Source organism: Epinephelus lanceolatus, chromosome 15 (assembly GCF_041903045.1).
Source record: "Epinephelus lanceolatus isolate andai-2023 chromosome 15, ASM4190304v1, whole genome shotgun sequence".
Taxonomy (NCBI): domain Eukaryota; kingdom Metazoa; phylum Chordata; class Actinopteri; order Perciformes; family Serranidae; genus Epinephelus; species Epinephelus lanceolatus.
This window is the reverse complement of record NC_135748.1, coordinates 24,473,099-24,498,628: the sequence shown is the minus strand read 5'-3', so window position 1 is coordinate 24,498,628 and position 25,530 is coordinate 24,473,099. Positions and strand designations below refer to the sequence as shown.

General features: G+C 41.6%; 1 protein-coding gene across 2 annotated transcripts in view; it reads left to right on the top strand.

Moving 5' to 3' along the window:
- stac (SH3 and cysteine rich domain) overlaps positions 1-20,447 on the top strand; it is a 45,129-nt gene extending 24,682 nt beyond the window's left edge. For both annotated transcript variants that reach the window (XM_033643583.2, XM_033643581.2), the window contains 6 exons: positions 56-137; positions 1,056-1,123; positions 5,881-5,978; positions 13,666-13,717; positions 15,766-15,903; positions 19,711-20,447. In XM_033643583.2, coding sequence (XP_033499474.1) covers positions 56-137; positions 1,056-1,123; positions 5,881-5,978; positions 13,666-13,717; positions 15,766-15,903; positions 19,711-19,809 — 537 coding nt within the window. In that variant the 3' untranslated portion in view covers positions 19,810-20,447. The remainder of the gene's footprint in view (positions 1-55; positions 138-1,055; positions 1,124-5,880; positions 5,979-13,665; positions 13,718-15,765; positions 15,904-19,710) is intronic.
- The last annotated feature ends 5,083 nt before the right edge of the window (positions 20,448-25,530 follow it).

The window sequence follows — 25,530 nt, the reverse complement described above, 5'->3', positions numbered from 1 at the left end:
CTATCTATCTATCTATCTGACAGTATGTTTTGTCTCCCCTCTCTGACCTCTGCAGACGAGTGACTTGGATAAGGTTCCAGAGGAAGTGGTCGCTCACAGCAGTAGGCAGGAGCTGTCGAGAAAACACAGCGATGACGGTGAGTATCTGTTGCGGTACACTGTGTGCATCTGGATTACAGCCATGTAGTGACAAAGGGAAAAAACACACAGTTATTGCTCTTGCCACAAGGGAAGGTTGCAACATCAAATTTTCCTCCTGTGAACCATCAAATAAGCTTCTTTGCTGTTTTTTCACTGAACTGAACTCGCCCTTTTTGCTGTTTGCTGATTCTGACCCAGCTACAGAAAACCCTGTAGACCTAAAGAAACATTTAGACCTTTCTTTTTTATCACCTGCATTGTGTGTGGCTCTTGATTTAGTGGTGACAGGGTACTTTCAGCTGCACAATAGTCTCTGTAGTGAAGGGCAAGGCATTGACCCTTAGCAATCTGGAACATTCACTCTGAGCAGTGAAGGCAGAGCGACAAGGAGAATGGTGAAGCGCTCCCAGGTAGTCCCTGGCATTGGAAAATGTTATTTGGAGCATGGCTACAATGCTGCTGAACAATTTCCTTTAGAGAATAGCATCTGACCCAACAAAAGAAGAAGATAATACGCTCTTGGCCTGGGCCATGTGTCGGCCATGACACTACTCCAGTTTATTCATAGTGCCTGGGTTAATGGAAAAAAGACTGAGGTCAATGGTGGAGATATTTGTGAAGTAGAAGTTGTTTCTTTTCCAATTGCAGCCAATATGTCTCATAATTAAACCAGTTAATTGGTTTGAAATTTGCCCTTTTGTCTTCGCATTAATTACTCATAGGACCAAATGTGGAATTTGTGCCACTTTTCTGGCAATGTTCTAAAAGTAGCAAAGATATAATAAATTGTGTCCAACATATAATCTGCTAAACATTGCAGATTTTAGGGGCCACAAGCAAGGCTTTAGATTTTAATCTTGTTTATCAAAATGGTTGTTGATTTAATTAATTGTTTCTTTGTTTTTTCTTTGCAGTTTTCACAGTCATTGAGAATGGGACAGAGCATTACCTGCAGCCAGAGAGAAAACCTAATGATTTGCAGGTAAGAAACAAATCTCCAGGGTGGGGTTTGCATGTTCTCCCTGTGTCAGCGTCAGTTTTCTCCAGGTACTCCAGCTTCCTCCCACAGTCCAAAGACATACAGGTTAATTAATTGGTAACTCTATATTGAATGGTGTGAATGTGAACGTGAATGGTTGTCTGTCTCTATGTGTCAGCCCTGTGATAGTCTGGCAACCTTGCCAGGGTGTACCCTGCCTCTCGCCCAATGTCAGCTGAGATAGGCTCCAGCCCCCCTGCGACCTCCAACAGGACAAGTGGTTACAGAAAATGAATGAATGAATGAAACAAATCCATCTGATTGTTTGACATAATTCATATCTGATGCTGACAAGTGTGTGTGGATGAGGACAGTATTGATATCTAAGCAGTACTGCTCTTCTAACATACACCTGCATTTTAGTATTGTCCACAAATGAACTGAATTTAGAGGAAGTATGAATGATTCAAAGTCATCTTTGCTTCCTTACACTGCCGATATTAACTAGGATTTTTTTAGAATATTTTTTAATAGTTTGCAAGTACTGTAATAGGCTGATTACAGTAAAGGCCCTCTATATTCATTGGCCTCTTTTGACAAAAAAAAATCCAGTCCCAGTAAATTTTAAAAGCATGGATACATGTTAATTGACAATTGGTAGATGGTAATTTCCAAATGTGTTTTTATCAGTTATTACAGCAGCTGTAGAAAAGGTTGTACAACAAGATTGTCCCACAAAACTTCACGTGAGCCTTCAATTATGTCAGATTTTAAGGTAAATAGTTTTCACAGACAAAGACCATTTGCTGCCTTGTGTAAGTAAAAAAGGTTTTTGACATGATTATAAACTGGTAGCAGGACTCAATAAGGGCTGCCTAGGGCAAGTAAATCTGGCCCTATCTTGCCCCATCAGTCAAGTGGTAAATAAGGATTAAACACATAGTTTTATCTGGATCTGATGATGGAAGTAGCTAAGGAGTGAGCCAACTGGCTTCCTTCTCATTTCTGTTTAGAGTGGCACATGCACAGTACGGATCAGGCACTCGTGAGAAAATGGTGGCGTGTAAAGACAAAGTTTATGAGCTTAAGTGTAAGCGAGCATTTCAATTATCCTGGAAACAAGAGTTTAGTTGGGTGGCATTAGAGGATGTGGATAAAACTCCAACTATGTATGGTGCAGTTTGCTGCAAGCTTGAGAGCAAGGCTGATAAAATGAGGATGTTTTTCATGACAATAACTTTTGTCTTTGATAGCTGCCAGTAAACACAACAGTTTGTATAGGAGCAAGTAAAAATTGACTGCAGGCAAGTAGATTCTGCACAGTTGGGAGGAGTAAGAAAACTGAATGATCTGAATGTACTATTTTAGAGGAATGGAAAACTTAAACTGTCTTGTCAGCAATTTTTGAGTTTCACTTTTCACAGTGATTGTTATTCTGCAGCTCACTTACAGTCTTGTATTATCGGTGCAGTTTGAAAACCTCTGAGAAAAGACTTTGTCCACTGACCAGTGCCTGAACTCTTCGTGGCCAGTCTGAAAACTGATACCCAGCCAGTCTGTTCTGGGCCCATTAAGCATGTTGCACTTTGCCCCTCGCCTCCATCGTCACTGCTGAATTTCCCAGGACTCAGAGGGAAAACTTCTCTTCCTGCTGCAACAAATCATAACCCAGCTGACACAAACACTGGCCTGCACTGATAGAGAGAGGCCTTGACCTTATGTAATGTTTGGATCTGCAGCTCTGGAATCGGAGCTTCTGTCTTTATCCTCTACAGTGTCGATGCAGTGCTGATGGTGCAAAATTCATGCTAGTGAGAGAAAAAGGTTAAACCTCTGTGAATATCTCGGTACCTCCAGCAGAGTGTCGATGAATATTTTATGAGCAGATTTCAAAACTGCTCTTCTTCTTTTCTATCTTCCATGATGGGGGTTTGTGGGAGACGTGCTTTCAGTATCAATGTTCTTTGTACATATTTTCTATGAGCAGCAATCTATTCTGTTTACTTTTATAGTTTAACATGTTTATCTCTGTTGTCAACAGTGGAAAAAGACCACAGATACTTGGACAAACACAAAAATGAACAAATAACCATACAAGGCAAAAAATACAGACATGTACACACACACATAAACACACACACACACACACACACACACACACACCTATCCCCTGCAATACAATCTAGCAGTCCAGCCGGTCATTTCAGGGGAAGAGACTTGAAGTGCATTGTACTGCGTTATCAGGCTGGACCGAGCACAGCTGGCAGGGGGCTGTTTGTCTGTCAGCCGACAGGTCCATTAGCTCAGGCTGGCGGACGGACAGATGGAGGCTCTGCAGGGTAATGAGCAGAGAAAAACGCTCGAAAACTGCTTCTTCTCCGCCAGAGAAGAAGCCTCCAATTTGAGATGGGAGGCTCACACGCACAAATGGAGCACACGCTGTCACACACAGGATCCCCATCTGTTCGCACTTTCCAGGTTTAGTGTTAAACTACCCGAGATCAATTGACAGTAAAATAGTCTGGCAAATGCCGTGCTCTCTTTATGGTTGGATTCTCTGTTATGAGAAGTTTGATTTTATTCTAGGTGGTATTCTTTTTGTTTGGCTGTTCTTTTCAGGCAGCTGCTGTGCATCCAAAGTAACTGTTGTCCTTTTGTTCTTGCTGGAAGATAAAGATGTGTCACCGCCAGAAGCCAAATGGCTGTCACTGGAATAAAGATCTATTAATTTAGCTCTTAAAGCTGCATGAATCAACATTTTTACACAATAGATCAAATGAGTGTGTGCAGCAACAAGTTCAGTGTACACATTGAAGCATTTAGCTGCTGTAGAAGACCTGGGCATCATCTGTTATTTTCATGCCTTCATACCTGCCTGACATGTCACTGGGGTTTACAGTAAATGATGGTATTCATGTGAAAACCAAAAAACAGAGCAGCTGGCCTGCTTTTTACTCATCCTGTAATGTTACCCCCACCACTCACAGTCGCTGTGTATCTCACCTTAGCCACCTGTTCCACCACTTGAGACGAGAGCTGTGATCAAGCCCAAAAAAATCTGTTCCTACTCTACATAAACCCACATACTTTCTGTCCAAGCCCGAACCGTGGCAGCAGTTTTTAGCCAGAGTCAGATAAAAGCCAGAATTTCCACTGAAAAGAAATATGTACATTATTTATATTAAAACATTTGTTACAAGTTAAAGTCATCTCAAGTCTTTTCAGTGCGGAAACAGATGTATGTGACCAACTCAGATATGCACTTTCTCCTACTGAATGTTCGGCTCAGCCCAAAAGCTGTCATGTATACTGCCATATATATCAAATAGGGATTATTCCCTCATTTCCCCTCATTCATGAGAGACAGGAGTACATTACATTACACAGACTATAAGGTCTGCATTTAAAAAAATCAAAGGAACCAAACTACGGGAAATTGGAGCGAACCCGAGCCGATTCAAGCCCAGGGGAAATTACAGCCCTAACCCAGGCCAAACCCATCAGGTCGGGTCGGGTCTGGGCAGAGAATCAAAGCCTACTAAAGCAAGATATATTTCTCAGGAGTTGTTGGAGCAAGAGAGAGAGGGAGAGGTACATACGATCGCCAGCTGGCCAGAAACATCCTCCAGATTCAAGCTAATATTAGTCTCTGTTTGCTAGACATGTAAATAGGAAACTGTTGACTAACAGGTTTACTATAAAAAGTTTATAAGGTGATAATATGTCAAAGTTGTGTTCACAGGTTGTTTTACAGCCCTGAGTGGTCAGGAATGCACACTGCTCTTTTTTTCCCCTCACCACATAGTCCCTCACTTCAAATACTGCCGTCTTTTCTGATAACTTAGTTATAGAGGAGGCTGCTATCTCGACCCGCCTGACCTCTCATCAAGTGTTCAGGCTCCCCTAGCGTAAGAGTCTCTCAAGGCCAGCGAGCGGCTCTTAGTTAGCTGTAATGGATTGCCACCACTTGATGTTGTTGTTTTCACCCAGAGGCCACAGAGGCAGTTTGCCTTGTGGCTGCAGCTAACTCAAGTCATCCATCAGGCACATTGCCTGTCCTCGTGGATGATGCTCGGGGAGCCACAAAAGACCAGAAACACTTCTCTTCATTAACTATACAGTGCCTCCAAGATGGCAAATTCTCCTGCTTTTTTTTTTTTTTTTTTTTCAAAAACAGCCTCAAGTGTGTCTTAAAAAGTGATTCTCATAGCTTTTGGCAAAATTTCCCCCCAAGCATTATACACGAACGGGACAAGTTATCATTTGGAGAGATTTCAGGGACACAGCAGGCAGCAGGCATTATTCAGATACTCAAGGTATCGGTGATAAAACAAGAAAACGCCCACCCGTTTGCTGAGCAGGTGTGAAGAGCGTCAGAATGGCGGTGCATCTCCCTGCTAATTGTGCTAACACTTCTCCGACAACTTCCTCTCCACCCACAGCCCTGTCCTGTTTAAACTTCCTGAGCGTTCATGAAAACCTGATCCCGCTTCTCCCACTCGTGTTGACGGTGGATTAAAAGGAACAGATTGCAGAACAACTTAATCGGCTCCCCGGCCTATCAGTGTTCTGTAAACAAGGGCTTCTCCTGCCGACGTGAATGCCAAAAGACTATTTTAAGATACGGCTGTGAGAAAAGTGACAATGGAGAATATGGTGTTGTATTGTGTTTGTGTGACTATGAGCTTGGTTTAACTTAACTTCCTCTTTCCGGAGACTTCTTGAAAATCTGTGTGTTTCTATGTGTGTCTGTTTTCTAGTTGGAGCAGAGCCAGCTACAGAAAGATGTCCTCAAGCTCAACACATATGTGGCCTTGTTCAGCTTCACGCCTCAAGACAGCCATGACCTGGAGATGAAGTCAGTTTACACATACACACGTCACTGTAATCAAGAAATCCCACTATAACACTCACTGTCATTACTGTTGCTACACCCACACTAATACGTTTTCGGTTTAAAAAGCATAACTAGTGCTACATTTACGCCTAGCTACCACACTTACCCTTCATTTTGGAAATAATGAAACAGACCTTTTAGTTTGAAAAGTTCAGGGTTGTGTGTTTTAGTCTGGATGGGTGGAAAGGGAGACCTTTGGAAATGATGACACAGACACCCAAGTTTGCTTGCTGATGCAGTTTTATCAGTCAAAATATTATAACTTGGTCTACATAACTTTTGTGAATTTATCCTTCTTGTGTGGGTACTGCCATTGCTTCCTCCGGCAATGGGTAATGCTCCTGATACTGGTCTTATATGTTGCAGTGTTAGCTCTGCAACAACTCCCAGTCTATGGCTGTTTTCTCATATAAACTCCCGGCTATGTCCAGAAAATCAGGTCAAGACGTTGTCCTGAGTTTACTTTTCATATATGTAGCACACAACAGGACACTGGTTTTGGGCAAGGATGGAGCGTACAGGAGGAAGGACATGACACAGATTACTCTGCAGTTTCATAGCTGATTTGTAATTTGGTCATAAACTACAAGTCTCTTGCCATTCCTTGACTTTGTCTGACGATTCAGCCTTTACTGACAGTTAAACATTTTCATTGATGTCTTCATGTAAATGACCCCTCTTCTTCCCCCTTGGATGTTTGATTTCTTCCTGTTTCACACAATCCCCATTATAGAAATATAATCAAGAGGCCCACTCATTCTCTGTGAATTTTATTTACACATTGGCTCAGTCGGACATTACATAGACTTGTACTCAGGAACTGGTCAGATATAGTCACGTTTAATGTCCGATCCAACTGATTCAGACATTTGCACTCTCACATGTAGCTCCTCTGGGTAATAGTCTAGAAAATTTGCATTTGCAGTGCATGTCATTAACAGTTTTACCTCATCATCGCTCCAAGCAAAGAAATCTCTGGTTTTATTTTTTACCATCTCCGTAGTATCTTCTGAAACTAAGCAACCAACTGCAAGTAGACAATCTTCCTCCTGTTTACAGGAAAAAGGTATACACATACTCGATGTATGTAAATTATTATGTGATATGTGTTTTCAGTATGGATGGAGATTAATTCTGAAATGGTGCTTAAACCCTCAAAGGCACGGAGATTGTTTTCATTTTAAACAGCATTACTGTGGATGTTGCCTAAGTCAGCGATGTGATTGACTGTGACATGCTCACAGTGATCTCTTTTGATACATTTTTTGCTGTTCAACAAAAGAAAAGAGAAGGCAAAGTAAACAAAGAGGCCGAGACACAATTCAAGCTCACTGTGAAATTTAATGAAATTTAATTCAAACACTCTGAAGAAGATTGATTGAATTCAGCGCTGACTTATACATTCACACTCACACATGTACATCCCCAAAGGTCACCTGCAGGGTTGGATGTAAAATACAACAAGGTCATGCTGCTTATTTCACCTTTAAGCAAACAAATCTGTACCAGGAGGCAAACAAATCTGCGCTGGGCAGGTATCATCTTACTTCTAGTTACGCTGTACTACTGATTGCATATACACACACAGCATCAGTGACAGACAAACAGATTCTCTGTGTGACTGGTTTATGAGATTCATTCAATTGACTCCTGTTGCCTTTCGTTGCATTGACAAACTTAATGTATGTTGCACCTGCAACATACATTAGTTATAAAATTAACTAATAATGGGCAGATGAATCGATAACAAAAATAATTGTTAAATGCATCCCTACTCAGCAGCACAAATATGGGCATGTGAGTCTGCAAATACTAGTCTCGCTCACCAGACCTTTCTCAAGAAAAGAAAGGTCTGGCTGCGCCGACTCTCACTTTAAGATTGGAGAAAAAACGTCCCAGCTTTTTTTATTTTTTTCAACCAATCACAATCGTTCTTGGTGGTGCCACAGCAACGGTGCGCTTGCAAAAATAGGTTTTGGTGTAACACGCCCACAAAAATATCGCCTACAGGACGCGAACCATGGCAGAAAAATGGCTACATCCCCGCAAAATCAAACACCGCAAAAGTTGCTACACAACCGGAAGTGGTAGGGCGGGACTTCAGCGGGTGGCTCGTTCCGCCCAATGAGAGGCTGATCTATGCAGCAAACTTCCGCCCACTCAGACTAGCAAATACAAACAAATACCAGTGAAATGCAATCAAAGTGTACTTTATGCTCGCTTACAGTCACATGTACACAAGGTGTTTAATAGTACATTTGGAAACATGAAAGCAATCTGTCGAAGAGCTGTCTGCTAGTTGTCTATATTCATCTGCTTTTTAGTGGCAGGAAGTTCTGTTAATTAGTGCTTCTGGGTTTTATCTTATATAACTGCTGCACTGAGAGCACTAGAAGTCAAAATATACAGGAAATTTACAAAAGGAACTAATTAGCATCCTCTTTGTAGCAAATGGTCCTGAAAGATTTATTTCCCTCGAGTGGCTTCAATAATAATACCTGTGTGTGTGTGTGTGTGTGTGTGTGTGTGTGTGTGTGCCATGATGGTTTATTATTATCAGTTAATCTCATGTCTTTTTGGATTTATCCTGAGAGAAACACGCAGTCTTTAGAAAGTCCATTTAGAAGTCCTTTTATAGCTCCCATGAGGCATAGACAGTCTACCAGGGGCTGAGAAGGGACATATTATTTTTGAATTCTGGTTAAAAAAAACATTTTATTTTGGTTAAAAGGATGCTATGTTCGATTTGCGCTGGCCAATACATAAAAGCCAGTTTAACTGAGAATATGGAGAGAAAGCAGCAGGAAGTACGTGTCGCTTTTCAGACAAACCTATGAAAGAAAGCTCCATGTCAGCTTTGTGGTCGTAATTGGAGATATTGGGCACCTCTTATGACAGTGATATTTACGATTGGGTAAAAAGAACTACAGCAATGTCAACAAACCAAAAAGGCAAAATGACATCAAGCCCACCATCACTGGCAGTTACATCTAAATAAAATGAACAGTAATATACATTAATTTACTTTACTTATCAACTTTAAGTAATAATCTCAAAGATTTTCATTAAATAAATATCTGTTAAATCACTATCTATGGCCCAGTGAGGTAACTCAATGGTGATCCACTGATGATGCTGTATTTCCAGCATTACGAAGTGGGTGTCTGTGGCGCACAGTTAGTTTTCCATCACCCAGCAGCAGTTGGTACACCAGAGAGGGTAGGCGGAGGCCACAACAGCCAGCAACAGACTCGCTCTTCAACTTGTCTGTAAAGCAGCGCACTGTTTATCCCAGTCTCTGTTCGCTTTGCAAGTAAACAGTTGCTATGGCCTGGAAAGTGAGATCCAAAAACACACCTGCAATTACAGCTTAGTGCCATGGGTGCCGCCATAGAGAACAAAAAAGATCTTTAAGAGTAACTTCAACACCATAGACTGTATAAAAGAAGTGGACATAGCCGGCAAGTCTGAAAAGTGAAGCCAATGCAGCGGTGCATTAAACCTTCATTCTTTCTAATGGCCAACAGGGGGCGACTCTACTGGTTGGCAAAAGAAGTCAGATTGTATTCAAGTCTGTGAGAAAATTACCCTTCTTGTCACTTGATTTATTACCTCAGTAAACATTTCCCAAAGGAGTTTGTTGTCTCAGTTGCTAGTTTCAAGTCTTTGTTAAAATAGCATGATTAGAATTTTTTAAATTCAATTCAATCAATCAATTTTATTTATAAAGCCCAATATCACAAATCACAATTTGCCTCACAGGGCTTTACAGCATACAACATCCCTCTGTCCTTTGGACCCTCACAGTGGATAAGGAAAAACTCCCCAAAAAAAACCCTTTAACGGGGGAAAAAAAACGGTAGAAACCTCAGGAAGAGCAACTGAGGAGGGATCCCTCTTCCAGGACGGACAGACGTGCAATAGATGTTGTACAGAACAGATCAGCATAATAAATTAACAGTAATCCGTATGACACAATGAGACAGAAAGAGAGACAGAGACAGAGAGAGAGAGAGAGAGAGAGAGAGAGAGAGAGAGATGCAGGACAGACGGTAATGACAGTAGCTTACAGCAACATTAATGAAAGTAATAATATTATAGTTATAATTCTGGCTACTGTGGTACAATATGTTGAAAGTATGTATTAATATCTGGCAGTATACATGTGTAATAATAATCATATGTGTATAATAACAGTAGAAGTATGACTAATGACTAATGACTAATGATGGCAGCAGCAGCAGGAGGCATCTGGCAGGACCACGGCAGCAGCACAACCACACACGTCATGCTATCCAGGCACCGCTGCAATACGAGTTAATCTGAGAGACAGTGGAGCACAAAGGCTCCGGAGAAGAAGCCGAGTTAGTGACATCCAGAATGGCCGAGTTAGCAAGATGCAGCGATGGGATACGAGAGAGAGACCGGCAGACTATGGTCCCATTAGCGTAAAACTGATGATGAGGCAGGGTATGCTTTAGAGCGTAAAGTTGATCTAAATCTGAATCTGACCCTTGTAAATGACAAGTTGGGCGTGATTCACCCCTCGCTCCACCACAGCATCACCCTCTCATTTAAATATGCTCACTTCTGGCTCCATAAAACCAAGGTGGCAACGGCCAAAATGCAAAAACTCATTCAGAGTGGTACTGTACAAACTGATGGGCTCTGTCACAGTGAAGCTACGTGATCATTAAGCTTTCCACGGCAGCGCATGACTGCTTCACTTCTTCCATTGTTTACCTTCCACCAAAAAAGACCAACTTAAATTTCTCAGAGCACTTTGCTAAGAAGCAGCTCAACAAAACAGATTACACTAGTCACAAATATATATTTTCAGAACTTACCATGTAACCCTATGGCTTTGCTCACTTCTCTCCAAGCCCGCTGCCGTAAATCCAGTTCGACTACAAGGCCAGCAGTGACTATAACCATCTAGCATACATATTCTGTTAATGCAGAATAGTCTGTCTTATTACCTCCAACAGATTCTGAAACTCAGACTACAGATTTTATCCCTTCCTTAACCATAATTGATAGGGCATCAACTGCAACATACTTTGGATGAAACAAGCCCTCTGGTAGAGTGTTCACGATGAGCAGTCCTTCAGCATAAGTACCCATTTGCTCCTGGTTCTCTCAGAAATCCTGCGAGGATTTAGGGATATGAGAGCGCACTTGTTCTCTCCGTCTTTTTCCAACACACACACACACACACACACACACACTGATGAATACATCCTCTCTCTTCGGTCGAGAAAAGCTTCACTCATCAGGCGTAATTTAAAATTCATTGACTTCTTCTGTTGGACTCCACCGATACCTGTTGTACGCCACAAAGTTCACCAAGCTTTGTTTCAGTTTCACTCTCCTGTGTGAGCCCACATCAATGTTTTTCTCCTCGGGCTGTGGCTGCAGACAGTAATCAATACATCAAACGCTAACACATAAATCACAAACGGGGAAAAATGGAATCTTTAATGAAAAGGTTCAATTTTCATTTTAAGTGAGAAAATCAGGTTTGTGATTAGTTTCGGTTGCGGCTACATGCTCTGATTACATGATTACCTTCGACTATGTGGTGATTGTAATGATGATGAGTTCGGCACTTTGAGAATACAGAATCAGAAAACCCACTGTTGTTTTTTGTTATTTAACGGACAGTAATTTCAAACCTGTTTTCCCACTTCTTTTTTTAGTTTTTCATGAGGAACTAAATATTCAAAGGAGATGCTCATATGGTACACTTCCTGTTATTCTTTCACACAACATGTATCTACTTTGTTTACATCACTTTAGAAGTTTTTAACAACGTCGGGTGCTGTGCTGTTTCTCACCTACAATGAACAGTGTTTTCTGAGTCACGGTGAGCATTACCAAGCAAAGGAGAGCCAGTGTTATAACCGAACCACAAGAGGAAAAAAAAAAAGGGAAATTACGTAAACCAACATTTGGCTCAACTGTGCTGGTCCTTTTGATTTTTATTGGTTAAATTTAGCCAACGGCTTTGAACAGATGCTAGTAATTATGGTGCATGCGGCGATGGGGTAAAATGATTCATGCGTTTCCTGGACAAAGACGAATTACTCACAGCAAACAGGATTTAGAAAACACAAACACCTTCTTTTTTTTTTTGCTCGACTTCACGGCATTCATGTATTAGAAGGCCTCTTAAAGAGATCAAGAGGAGAGGTGAAGCTCCTCTAATGTCATCAGCACTTACAATAGCTTACGGTTGTTATTTAATTCACCCTGTGATTTACTTTTCAAAACCTGCAGTAACTTGATTTGTTAATGGATCAACAACACAGAACAGCCAGTACTCCAGGACGGCCGGCGGCCGCCACGCAGTCATCACCGTTTTTTTTTTTGTTTTGTTTTGTTTTGTTTTGTTTTTCCCCTTTTTCTCCCTGATAATCTACTGTTCCACGTCCAGTCCGCTAGGTGGCAGCCTTTAAATTGGATGCCAGCCGGCCCATAGATATCTATGAGCCGGCCGGCCACCAATCAAATTGAAGAAGAAGGAAGCGCATACCGTATGCGCACCGGTTGTTGTGGGCTGGGCCGAGTCAAAGTCCAGGGCTGTTTTTTAGTCCCAGTCCGCCCCTGAAGCTAAGGTCCTGTTTATACGACAACAATTTCGACTGTAAACGCTAAACTTTAGTTGTGTTTTGGCTCATCGTTTAAATGACAGCGGCATTTCAGGTGCCTGAAAACGCAACGTTTTGAAAACGGGTTCCAGAGTGCAATTTTTTGGAAATCTGTTGAATGTATCAACGCTTCTCCAGCAAAGTGTAGATTTACTGTAGCAACTCCACCTCATCGTCCATCCAGACAAACGTTCGTGCGGTTGCCATTTTGTTTGTTTATACATCACCGCTCTGTAGAAGGAAACGCTTGTTTGCGGGCGCGTGTTGTTTCATTAAAAGTCACACCGCCAACTACTGGCCCGGCATGTACACTACAGTGTTTTTGGTCATTTTTTCGGATCGGTGTGCACGGGGATTGTTATCAAAATGCTGTCATCTGAACGTGGAACTTTTATCAAAAAGGAAAATTAGAAACAACTCCGTTTTCAGCTAAACGTTTTGTGTAAATGTGGTTTTTATCTAACATTGGCAACAAATTATTAGCTGTTTGATAACACAGTCCAACTGATGGTTCATGTTATCTATCACTGTGATGTTTTTTAACTTTGTAGAGAGCGATTAGCCTTTTTTTCATTGAAAAAAACTTCAAAATATGTCAGTTTGACAAACAGTGATACGTTTTTAGGGGTTTAATAAGGGTCAGGGGAGGACGTTTGAAGGGGTTCTTCAAGAGGCTCTTAATTGGTACATGCATGCATATTGTGCTAAAAGATGGAGGCTAAAGCTAACAGACTCCAGGTAAAAAGTCAACATCCTCACGAGCTGATGATCCGTGATTTACATCCAGAGATGTAAATACAGATCATTGACCTTGTATTGTAGGATAGCTGATCAGTAATTAGATTTATTTCAAATTTGTTTGCGGACATGTACCACTAAAGCACAGGGCTAAGGTGGCGTATCAAAATTTACATGGATTTATCCAAACATGTAGATTCAAAGAGAACAAAATTGACCTTTTTTGAGTAATTTCTTCTTTGTTTTGCTCTATATTGCAGTGCGGGAGACAGAATCTTATTGGCTGATGACTCCAATGAGGACTGGTGGAAGGTAGGTACGAAACCAATCAGCGTTCCAAAGTGCAAAAATTCTAAGATGTTTGTTGTCGTCTAGTTTAGGTTTGTTGAGACGTGTGTTCTCCACAAAGCCCCAACAATGCCCACGTGAGAAATGAATTGATAAATTACAGGAATTCCAGCTGTAAATTATAGGAGCGAGGCAACAGGCCACCGCAGGACACAACTGCATGACAGATAAATTAGGGAGACAAAAGGGCCAACACGTGATTGTACAGAGGCAGCCGGCTGCCACCAGACCGTGGAGAAACTCGTCACGCATTTAACCTCTGTTGCTGTTCTCTACAGGCTGTAGATAAACGCAGACATCTGGCCTGTTTGGTCTTTGAACAATGGATACTGTACCTGATGTAACACCTGCATAGAGTATATAGTTACTGCAGTGCAGACATATACAGTATACAGTATCTCACATAAGTGAGTACACCCCTCCCATTTTTGCAAATATTTCATTATATCTTTTCATGGGACAACACTATAGAAATGACACTTTGATATAACTTAAAGTAGTCAGTGTACAGCTTGTATAGTAGTATAGATTTACCTTCCTCTGAAAATTACTCAAAACACAGCCATCAACATCTGAACAGCTGGCAACATAAGTGAATACACCCCACAGTGAACATGTCCAAATTGTGCTTAAAGTGTCAATATTTTGTGTGCCAACCATTATTATCTAGCACTGCCTTAACCCTTTTGGGCATGGAATTCACCAGAGCTCACAGGTTGCTTCAGGAATCCTCTCCCACTCCTCCATGATGACATCATGGAGCAGATGGATGTGAAGACATCTTGCACTCCCCCACCTTCAGCTTGAGGATGGCCCACAGGTGCACAGGTGAGTTTAGGGCTGGATACATACTTGGCCAGTCCATCACCTTCACCTTCAGCTTCCTCAGCAAGGCAGTTGTCATCTTCTAGGTGTGTTTTGGGTCATTATCATGTTGGAAAACTTGATAATGAAAACTTGCAGCTCAGTTTCTGAAGAGGGGCAATCATGCCGGCAGCACTCATGCAGCCCCAAACCATGATGCTGCCACCACTATACTTGAATGTAAGCAAGGGACAGTTGTCTTGGTGCTCTTCACCAAGGTGCCACACATGCTGAAAGAGCACCAAGACAACTGTCCCTTGCTTACATTCAAGTATAGTGGTGGCAGCATCATGGTTTGGGGCTGCATGAGTGCTGCCGGCTCTGGGAAGCTCGGTTCATTTAGGGAAACATGAATTCAGAGCACAGCATGATCACTCCTCTTCAGAAACTGAGCTGCAATGCAGTTTTCCAACATGATAATGACCCAAAACACACCTAGAAGATGACATCTGCCTTGCTGAGGAAGCTGAAGGTAAAGGTGATGGACTGGCCAAGTATGTATCCAGCCCTAAACTCACCTGTGCACCTGTGGGGCATCCTCAAGCTGAAGGTGGAGAAGCGCAAGATGTCTTCACATCCATCTGCTCCATGATGTCATCATGGAGGAGTGGGAGAGGATTCCTGAAGCAACCTGTGAGCTCTGGTGAATTCCATGCCCAAAAGGGTTAAGGCAGTGCTAGATAATAATGGTTGGCACACAAAATATTGACACTTTAAGCACAATTTGGACATGTTCACTGTGGCGTGTACTCACTTATGTTTCCAGCTGTTCAGATGTTGATGGCTGTGTGTTGAGTAATTTTCAGAGGAAGGTAAATCTATACTACTATACAAGCTGTACACTGACTACTTTAAGTTATATCAAAGTGTCATTTCTATAGTGTTGTCCCATGAAAAGATATAATGAAATATTTGCAAAAATGGGAGGGGTGTACTCACTTATGTGAGATACTGTATCTTCTTTATGTCCATGTATCAGGTAGATATCAGTGCATACGATCTAAAATAAAACTGTACACAGGTTTTGTGTACGGCAGCCAACAGAACCCCTGTTGTTTTTTCAAGGATTTTATCTAATCACTGGCGTTGTAATCCTCTTATGTACTGTGCAGCTTTTCCATGTGTCAGCTGTTTTCATTGTGTTTCAGGGGGTAATTGAGGACAGGATCGGCTTCTTCCCAGCAGCCTATGCTCATCAGGTGCGATCTGATGACCAAGTGTTCAGATGCAACAGGACGTTCATCGGCTGTAAGGAGCAAGGCCAGATCACCCTGAAGGAGGGACAGGTACTGTACAGACCCTTATGAGGATGATGATGATGGTGATGATAGCCAGATGATTGATATTTTAAGTGAAAAGAATTCACTTAAAACCAGGCTGGACCGGATGTTCCCCTTAATATCCTAAACTATCTTGCCCTGTTGTTATGGGTCGTCTGTGTCAGTGTCTGCATCTGCAGTGACTCTGCCTTCTATTTCTATTTTTCTTTTTTTTTTCTTTTCCTATTGTTCAGGCTTTTTCTGTGTTTTGACCTAAAGATGTTTAACACAATGCAAGCAGCAGCAGAGTGCTACCCAGCAAACACCTGCTGTTGCTGTTTCACCAGCCAACCAGGTGCCCAAGTAGCAAAGGACCAAAGGATCGAGCTTTTTCCATAGTTGGTCCGAAGTGCGCCGGTTCACCTTCAAGCGAGTTGCTGTGATGTTTGATGGGTTTTGTCATCATTATTCAGTGTCAGTATTCAGAGACGATTCAGTGACATATTTGTAGCCTCCACTGCAAGACATAGCAGATACTTTATCAGTTTCAACCATGTATGAAAAAAACGAAAGAGAGAGGTGAATGGAAAGAGCCTGGTCTGCAGATGAAACACAAAGGCCCTTTAACTGCCTGGAAAACACAAGTTTAGGTGCTGGGCACTATTTTTGTGCCTTTTTTGTGCCAGCTTTCAAGAGTGCGGTGGCAGGTTGTGTCTGCGGTTGCTAAGCAACCTTAACAAGCACAGTATCATAGCCTATTTACCTGAAATCCTGAGTGCAAAGCTGATCTTCCTCCAGGTGTTGTATATAAGTGTGTGGGCCTATCGTCCTATACCTGTGGGACAGATGTAAAGCTCTAGCAGCCCTGCACCAAAATGATCAACTTCTCCGTAGTTACCACAGACGGATATTTACGGAAGAAGGGAAAGATATCTGTTGGCTGTGATTGGTTGTTCCTCATCACGTGACATCTCGTGACTGCTAGGTCCCACAAGTTGAACTCAGTTTATCTCAGAGCGCAGCTGTCCCGCAAGACGACCATGCAGGCAGGAGCTGGCCATCTGATGGACGTTCATACCTGACAACAGTACAAGAAAGTTGTTGAACACAATAACACCAGCAGGGTGGACGAAAAAATGTTCTGTTGGTTCACAAGCACAAGTGCGTCATTAGTTAAAGACCCACCATTAAGCAGGTAACCTGTACAGGGATGCAAATCCCAAGTCAAACAGAATCAATCCAATCTAGCATGTGTGACGAGAAGTGCTATTGATGTCTGCAGCAATATCTTTAGATACTACCACTGGAGAGCGCCAAAGTCAGAAAGTTTAAGTTCACCCATATAATAGTCTTGCTCACCAGACCTTTCTCAAGAAAAGAAAGGTCTGGCTGTGCCGACTCTCACTTTAAGATTGGAGAAAAAAACGCCCCGGCTTTTTTTATTTCTTTCAACCAATCACAGTCGTTGTTGGCGGTGCCACAGCAACGGTGCGCTTGAAAACTGCTACACAACTGGAGGTGGTAGGGCGGGACTTCAGTGGGTGGCTTGTTCCGCCCAATGAGAGGCTGATCTATGCAGCAAACTTCCGCCCACTCAGACTACCCATATAATGGCTTTAAGTAATGTGTGCAAGAAAATTTTGCAACCTTTAGATCACCTGGTAGAGTGTGTATCCCACATAGGCTGAGTCCTCCACAACAGCCCAGGCTCGAGTCCAGACTGTGGCCCTTTGCTGCATGTCATTCATTCTCTCTCTCTCTCCCCCACATTTCCTATTTATCTGAGCTAGCATATCAGTAAAGGCAAAAACTTATGATCAAGTGACATTTTGAAAATAAAAATATTTTCACCAGACAGTGATGATAGGATTGTTGTTAAGGTAAACTGCCTGCCTTTGGAGCCACAAAGACAAAACACATGAAGGATTAATTTAGACCAAACATTAGCAGGGTTGATCACATCGTCATCATCACACATCGTCATCATCATGGGCTGGAGAAGCAACGACCTTTATCATGGACATAAAAACATCCACATTACCAGGTGTCTAATTCATGATCACACCCCAGCCATTAGAGCACATCAGATTCACATTATCCCGCAGCTCTTTAGCCATCTTATTACCCTCCTACCGCTCCCACGTCGCCTCTTACCTCCAGCGACTCTCCCCTCAGCATACGCTTATTCACTGAAAAGCTCGACTGGAGTTGGCTGATAGAGAATCCCTCTTAGGAGTTACCATTACATTAGCATTTTGGCATAATGGCTGTACTCAGATTAGGCCCCCTTTTCCCACAATGCTTCCCAGGGCATGTTCGGACTCAGAGGAGACTAAAGTAAGCAACCCCCAGTGGAGATGAAACCACCGAAAACAAGATGAGTCCATGACCCTCTGCCTTTCTTTTCCAGTTACATAAACCCAGGGGAAGATTTTATAGAGTACTTAGAGCAAGCATGCAAATACAATGTGTTCTGGTCCATCGTGAGGGTCAGTGAGAGACATAAGGAGCTGGAAAGAAGGAAGGAAAAGTTTGATCTCAGTACTCATCCTGTAATCATAGCAATGTGATGAACAGGCGTAATTGAAACAGCAGTATCAGCATTATCTTTAAATGTAATTCTCAAACAAAGCAATTACACTCCAGCTGGACATGTATAGCTCCTTCAGGTACATGTGACTAATAATATGCCTCTAAAAATAAAAACAAGTGGAGACTGATGCACATAAAAACAGAGATGAGAGAGGGAACTACCATAGAAGCCATTTTGAGTATTTTGCCAGGTGTTTATATTTCTGTCTATCTGTGGACAGATTTTGTCAATGCACCAATGTTGCAACAGTTTAAGATAGAGTCACAAAATGTTACGGGTGTGTAGTTTAGATCAAGAAGAAGGTTGAGTTCAAACATGGTGTGGTCCTAGCAAGAAGGCCAGAAGTAGGGGGACAGGAAGTAGGGATATTCAGTTAAGGCTGGGACACGCTCTGTAACCCCATGGGGGCAATGGAGCAATGTAACTGGAGCTGCGATGTTGCAGGGTTACAGCAGCCAGTGCTAGACATAAAGGGACAGTGTCCTCTCAGGTGCTGTTTGGTTGCGCTGTTTTTAGCCTCCTTTGGTGCGCTTGGCCTGACAGAACTTTTGGATACACTCAATTTGATGGTGGTTGATATTCAAGAAAGTGTTTGCATATAGAAAGCATTTGTTTATAGTCTTATCTATGTTAATTCTTCATACAAAAATATAACGACCCAAAGCCGACCATGGACACCTCAGTGAAACATATCAATCATCCCTTATGTTCTATGATAGTGTAGGCATATTAGGGCTGCAATGATTCGTCGACTAATGGATGACTAATCGACTATAAGAATAATCAGTGACTATTTTAGTAGTCGACTAATCGGTTTTCATAGAAAAGTACTATAAAAGTACCCCAAAATACTCATCGCAGCTTCTTACTTTAAAATATTGGCAGCTCTACACACCCTCCCATGACGGTGAACTAAAACCCTTTTGCGAGAGTACGAAACAAAACATTAGATGACATGATTTTGGGGTTTAGGAGAGAGAGACCGAGATTTTTCAACATTTTAACACATTTTTCGATTCGCCTTTATTCATGGTGCGAACGTGAACAAAAACATCAGATCAAGAAAAAAAACATTTGCACCTGCAAATTAATTGCGTGGAAAAAAGCACTTTTGCTGTGTAAAGGCCCTAAAAGTATAGAGCCAAAAGTATGTAATATGTTTGTGTGACTGTACTAATCATCTATACTTTATATTCTTAATAGTTTTCCACATTAAAGTAAGATTTCATTTTTCCCCTCAGATCTGTGTGAGCAGCGAGGGCGAACGCAGTGGCTTCATCAGAGTGGCGAGCGGAAAGAAGAGAGGCTTCGTGCCCTGCGATGTTCTGGAAATCATCTGAGACGAACACTCAGAGAAATGAAGAGAGACAGACAGAGGGAGGGAGGTGGGCTCAGCCGCCTGGAGGTCAGAGGAGGGGGAAACTGAACCTGCAAAATGGCTGCAAGGAACCAGTGAGGAAGTTGCCTCATCAGAAATTTGGAGTTTGGACGCATAAGTGATGCTGGGCGTGGACTTCACTTTGTTGCAGGTCAGAGTCTCTGTACCTTCTTCACTCTCCTCGCAGCACAAAGACAGACACTGAGACGACGGGCCATTTGTTGTTCACAGAGAGACAGGAGATCACTGTTTCACTGGAATTGATTTAATTTATAAAGCTGATTTGTGTGTTCTTTTTCTTCCCTTTACTTTTATCCTGCTACAAGCTGTTTGTTTTATAAAAGTGAAACTGCCGCTGGGCTGTTTAAGCCAAAGAAAAGGAAACAAACACTTACTACAATGATTATTTTTCAAGGTTTCAGCACATACAGTACAATGGCATTCCTCTTATACATAGTTTAGTTTCTCATGCTTTTACATTTTGTTCCAAGCTTAAGTTGAGCTTTTACTGCAAAGTAGTTTGCAATAGACTCCGATATGTCCTTGATGTCACAAGGTGATGGAACACTTGAGTCGGAATAAACAGCATATACAATAAAATGAGAACATTTACCTTCTTTGAAGTCTCAAATCTCCTTTAAAATCTACCAAAAGAAAGCCTGACTTGGATCCTACAGTCACAGTCCTGTGACAGAACTGAAAAAGGTTTCAGTTGGAAAGTGGCACATCAGATGCAACAAAGAGATGTGTGGGAGTATTTTCAGAGGAGTTTGACACAATCAAAGATTTCAGAGATTCTCAGTGGTCTTCCAACAATATCACCCTCATATTCCCCAAGTTTATAATGTCTTACTCACATTAATCCAAGATTTTACTTCAAGGTGATGGTAACAAAGATTTATATCATCATTAGAACCAGAAACTGTTAAAATCTGTGTTTCTGATCCTGTTTATACCTCATATTAACATGCCTGTCGGTGATCTGAACATAAATGGACAGCTTGGAGCTGGTCATGCAACACTTCAGTATCACTAAAAGAACCACCACATCTTGGATTGATGACATAGGTCTTGTTGGGGATGCAACAGGATGCGTTATTGCTTCACTACAAAAGCTAAGTGGTCAAATGCATCCCAGTGTATTTAACTTAATACCAGCCTATGAAGAGGCTCTCAGTGGACACACAACTTGTCCTTTACGGAGAGATGGGAAACGAGAACTGGTTCCAAATAGTCCAATCCATTGTAATCACAAGCCTCCAAGCTTATAATTCATTTTATTGAACAAGAGGGAGTCGTGGCAGAGAAGAAGAAACAATCCAAGGTGTGGCTTCATTTTACGAATTAAGATGAGTGCTGCTTGTAATGTCTGTAAAATGATCATTTCAAGTAAGAGTGAAAACACTAGCAATATACTAAATCATCTTTCCTATCGACATGGGCTTAAACTCCAGGAATGCCACGTATCTGACACTCTATGCACGACCACCGCTTCACAAACAAGCAGCATGTTCGTTATCAAGTTGTCTGTGTAATAACAGCTGATTTTTTCTTTGACTAAGAAAACCTAAATGAAAATGAATGCTGTACAAATATTCAAATATTGTAGGCCTACTTTTATTTCAACACAGAAAATTGATTGGAATTCAATAAGGGAATCGATGAAGAAGCAGACTGTTAAGCTGAATGGATAATGGCCTTGGTATCAAAAGAATATTATCAGTTCCCATTCCCACACTTACCAGATTTAACATTTTGCATTTTCTCCATGCTGCAGAATCTTTTAGGTGTATCTTTTTTGTTGTTTGTGTGTAATTAACGGATTCAATTTTTTCTCGTTTTAATCGATTTCATCAATTATTACAGCTTCATTACTACAATAATGATTTAATGATCATGTGATCTGCTGGGGATGCCTTGTGAGCACATGAAGGCACCCATGAGACAACTTTTCCAGTTTGCATCTTGACATTAAATGTGATCACTCGTGTGGTTTTCCACTCTCCCAGCACAGGCGGCTCTGAACGGCACTTCTCGTTCAGATTCTAGTGAGGTGCGTTAATGGAGAGCTGTTGCATCACAGTAGATATAGTATATCTCTTTAAAATGGTTCTGCACTGACAGTGGGCTTTATTGGAGGTCCAAGAACTCTACTTTGTACATACTGTACATACAAGATTAAAATCTCTTCTTTATCACAGCAAAAACAAAAAAGTGTATGATGATGATTTTTGTGGTGTCTCACATCTTCTTTCTGTAAAAACATATTCCCTAATATTTCACACATCTCATCCTAAATGTGCCCGATTCTTCCATCTGTCAGAGTGATTCCTAAATTTCTGTCACGGTTCTCTCTCCTCTCGTGCGCATTAATTTGCTATCAATAATAAGCTCATCATTCGCTCAAGTGGGCCCAACAAAAAAATTATGCATCATGCAATTATGCATATTACGTTGTGATTTAGTTGCCAGAGAAAACAACTGGATTGTGACTCAGTTATTCAGACTGCATAAAGAACCAAAGCCATTCGAACAGCAAGAAAGACTGCAGTCGACGGGAAGACACATACAGCATGGAGATGCTTTTATTAAGCTTTTTGTTTCACAATTGCTTTGTCTCAGTTTTCACACCAGTCCCAGTCTCTTTGTGCTAAATGTTCTAATTATCATTATGAGCTAAGAATCATTTCTCTATAAACACTTTTTTGTTTTAAATTTAGGTTCAGTTTTTTACTTTGCATCAAGAATTTTGCTCCCATGCTCTGTTATGTTAAAAAAGACTACAAACTGTTGTTTCCAGGATGCTTTCTCATCTATCTCACAGTTCAGTAAGCATTGCTGATTTCCCCCCATTTGATCTACGGGACCATCTGACCAGACAATCTGCACACTCTGCAGCCCGCCACGAGACAGTCTGCTTCACTGCAGACTTCAGAGGCTTCAGCAGCTCCATTAAACAACTGCTCACGTGTTTAAATTGTCTCTGGGGGTGAAGCCTAACTGCAGAAGTTGAGACCATCACAGAGACTTTGCTGTCTCAGGGTCTGCCCCTTGTCTTGCTTTGTGTCTGTGTAAGAACACACACCAGGCCTCACTGCAGGACACCAGCAGGTCTCAGATATTTGACTCTAGCACCACCTGTTGGCTTAAAAGAGTAACAGCAACATCCGGTTACTGATGAGCTGATTCTGTTCTGGTGCCTCTGAAGGAGCAACTGTGAGTTTGAAAATTACACTTTAACACTCTCACTTCATGATTTCATGAATTCAAAATTTGGGTTTCTGCAGACTCTTTATGCATTAAGCTTTGGTTTCAGACAAGAGAGTGCTCATTCACTCTGAAATCACATGATCAGCACACCCTTGTCTTGGTCCACCATTCAAAATAAGTTTGAGTACTTCTTTCAACATCAAGAACCGAGTCCAAATTACTTTTCTATGTGAAAGATCAACTTAAAGCTGCACTAATTAAACATTTTAAATGAACAACTGATGAAATGATGACTTCCTGTAATGTGAAAGGGATCGCTCTTTTTGATGAACCCACATTATGATTATTATGAACCAATTCTGCAGCTCCTCTCAGCTCTACAGAGCTTTATTATTGTAAGGCAGGTTTCTCTCCCCTGTCTTACCTATAAAGTTACTAGTTACTGAATTAACTATCACAGGGCTGTGGGTGAAGTAAGACCACAGGGACAGATTCTCTGTGTAACTTAATCCACTTTAATGTCTGAAAAATAATGTAGGACAACACAACATCAACAATAATAGTGGCATCTCACATCTTATATATATATGTATATCACTCGGCCAAACTTAATCATAACTCTTATTACCTGCACGTAAGGTGCGTGATATTATAACATATAGCAAGCGAGTGAACTCTGACAGATGCGGTGCAAAAAAGTGTCCAGATATACTAGGAGTGACAACAACATTCAGGGAGCCTTCTGAGCCCTGAGGGACCCTAAGCAACAGCTGGTTGGTGCTCTGAAAATAGGTTGAAAGTGTGCAAAGCTCCACCAAAATGGAACCAATGCGATCAAACAAGCAACATATCGCTTAGCCTGTTCTCTGACACACAGAGATGAGATCAGTGCCAAGTGTTCCTAACTCAACTCTTTAACCATTATAAGCACACCCTCTGGGTACTAATAGCGCACTGCATTTTGCCATACTTGTCGGTGTGTATGTACTCATGTAGCCACTGGACTCTAGTGTCGTCTGCTTTGTGTTGATATAAAGAGGCCCAGACCGTGGATATCTTTGGAGGAGATCTCCATTTACTCCTGACAGCTATGACAGGAAGAGCTGAAAACAAAATCCTCCGTCAAATACAACCATATAAGCTCCAGCCCCTACACAAATTAAGTGACACAGGATTATGTTACCATAAAATGAACTTATAAACATGTCTTAACAGCGCTAAAACACGGAAATTACTACCAGAGCAATGTTGCTTACCTCTCCCATGGACTACAACAGCAAAAGGGGAGAGGTAAGGTGGGAGACACCCCTTTATAGATGGGGTACCCCCAAAGGTGAACGTAGGGGGACAGAAACTGAGTATCAGATGTTCCACATATTGACTATGGAGACCTGAGCGTGTCAGATAATAACAACTGAAACAACTTGTGTGTAATTATAACACTTAATATTACAAATGTACATTTGACTGCTGTATAATTGACCCTGTCACACTCAAAAGTACAAAAGAATACAAATTGAGACACAGTAGCAGTTAGCGACTAGCTGGTGAACAGCTTTAAGCAGCAGAGACAGATATTTCTCTCAGAAGCTGAGACCAAAAACAGAGTAAATGTGGGTGTCTCTTTCGCCAGTTGGCCAGAAACACAATCCCCATGGATGTGTACATAAGTAATTGTTTGATACCACATAACAGCTTCATAAGATGATTGGTTTACAGCTTGTTGGCTTACATTTAGCCAGACCACATTTTGCGTGTGAAGGAGTGTATAGACAAGTGTTAAATCTGGTGTCGGTTGGTGTTAAGCAGGAAGCTGGCTTAGTTGCTGGTGGGGTGTGTTTCACACAACACAGTAAACGACTCAATTCTAATAAACACCTGTGTTCATATTTTGCTGAACCCCAGTAAACTGCACATATAGACTAATATAGCATGTAGGAAGTACTTCAGTTGCAGTTTTCTGGTACCATGTGTTTTACTTTAATCATTTTTTTTTTTAGCATTTTATGATTTTCCTATATCTTGTCATGGTTTTATCAGTTTAGCTTTAGCTCCTGTGTTTCCCCATTTTCGTTTAAGATAGCGTTTCCTCAGTCCTCTGTGGCTTCCTGCTGAGTCCTGACTTGGTGTCCCTATGTGTGTGAGAGAGTGTGTTTTTGTGTGTGTATATGTGTGTGTGTGTGTGTGTGTGTGGGGGGGGGGGGTCTGTGTTAAATGTGGGCTGGGAGGGTGGCTGGGTGGGGTTTTGTATTTCATTTGCACTGCTGTAATATTCTTGCGTAATGGAACCACAAGCACATTGTGTCCTAAACCACATGTGGACCAAGTAACGCCTACAAACCTGGTCAAGTATTGCAGTGGGGGCAGGGTCGGGGGATATTGCACATGAAGCACTTCTTAAGGTGGACTAAAGCTGAACTCATCTGTGTCTTCCTGTTCCAGAAAGAAACTAAAGTTTACCAGCAGCACACAA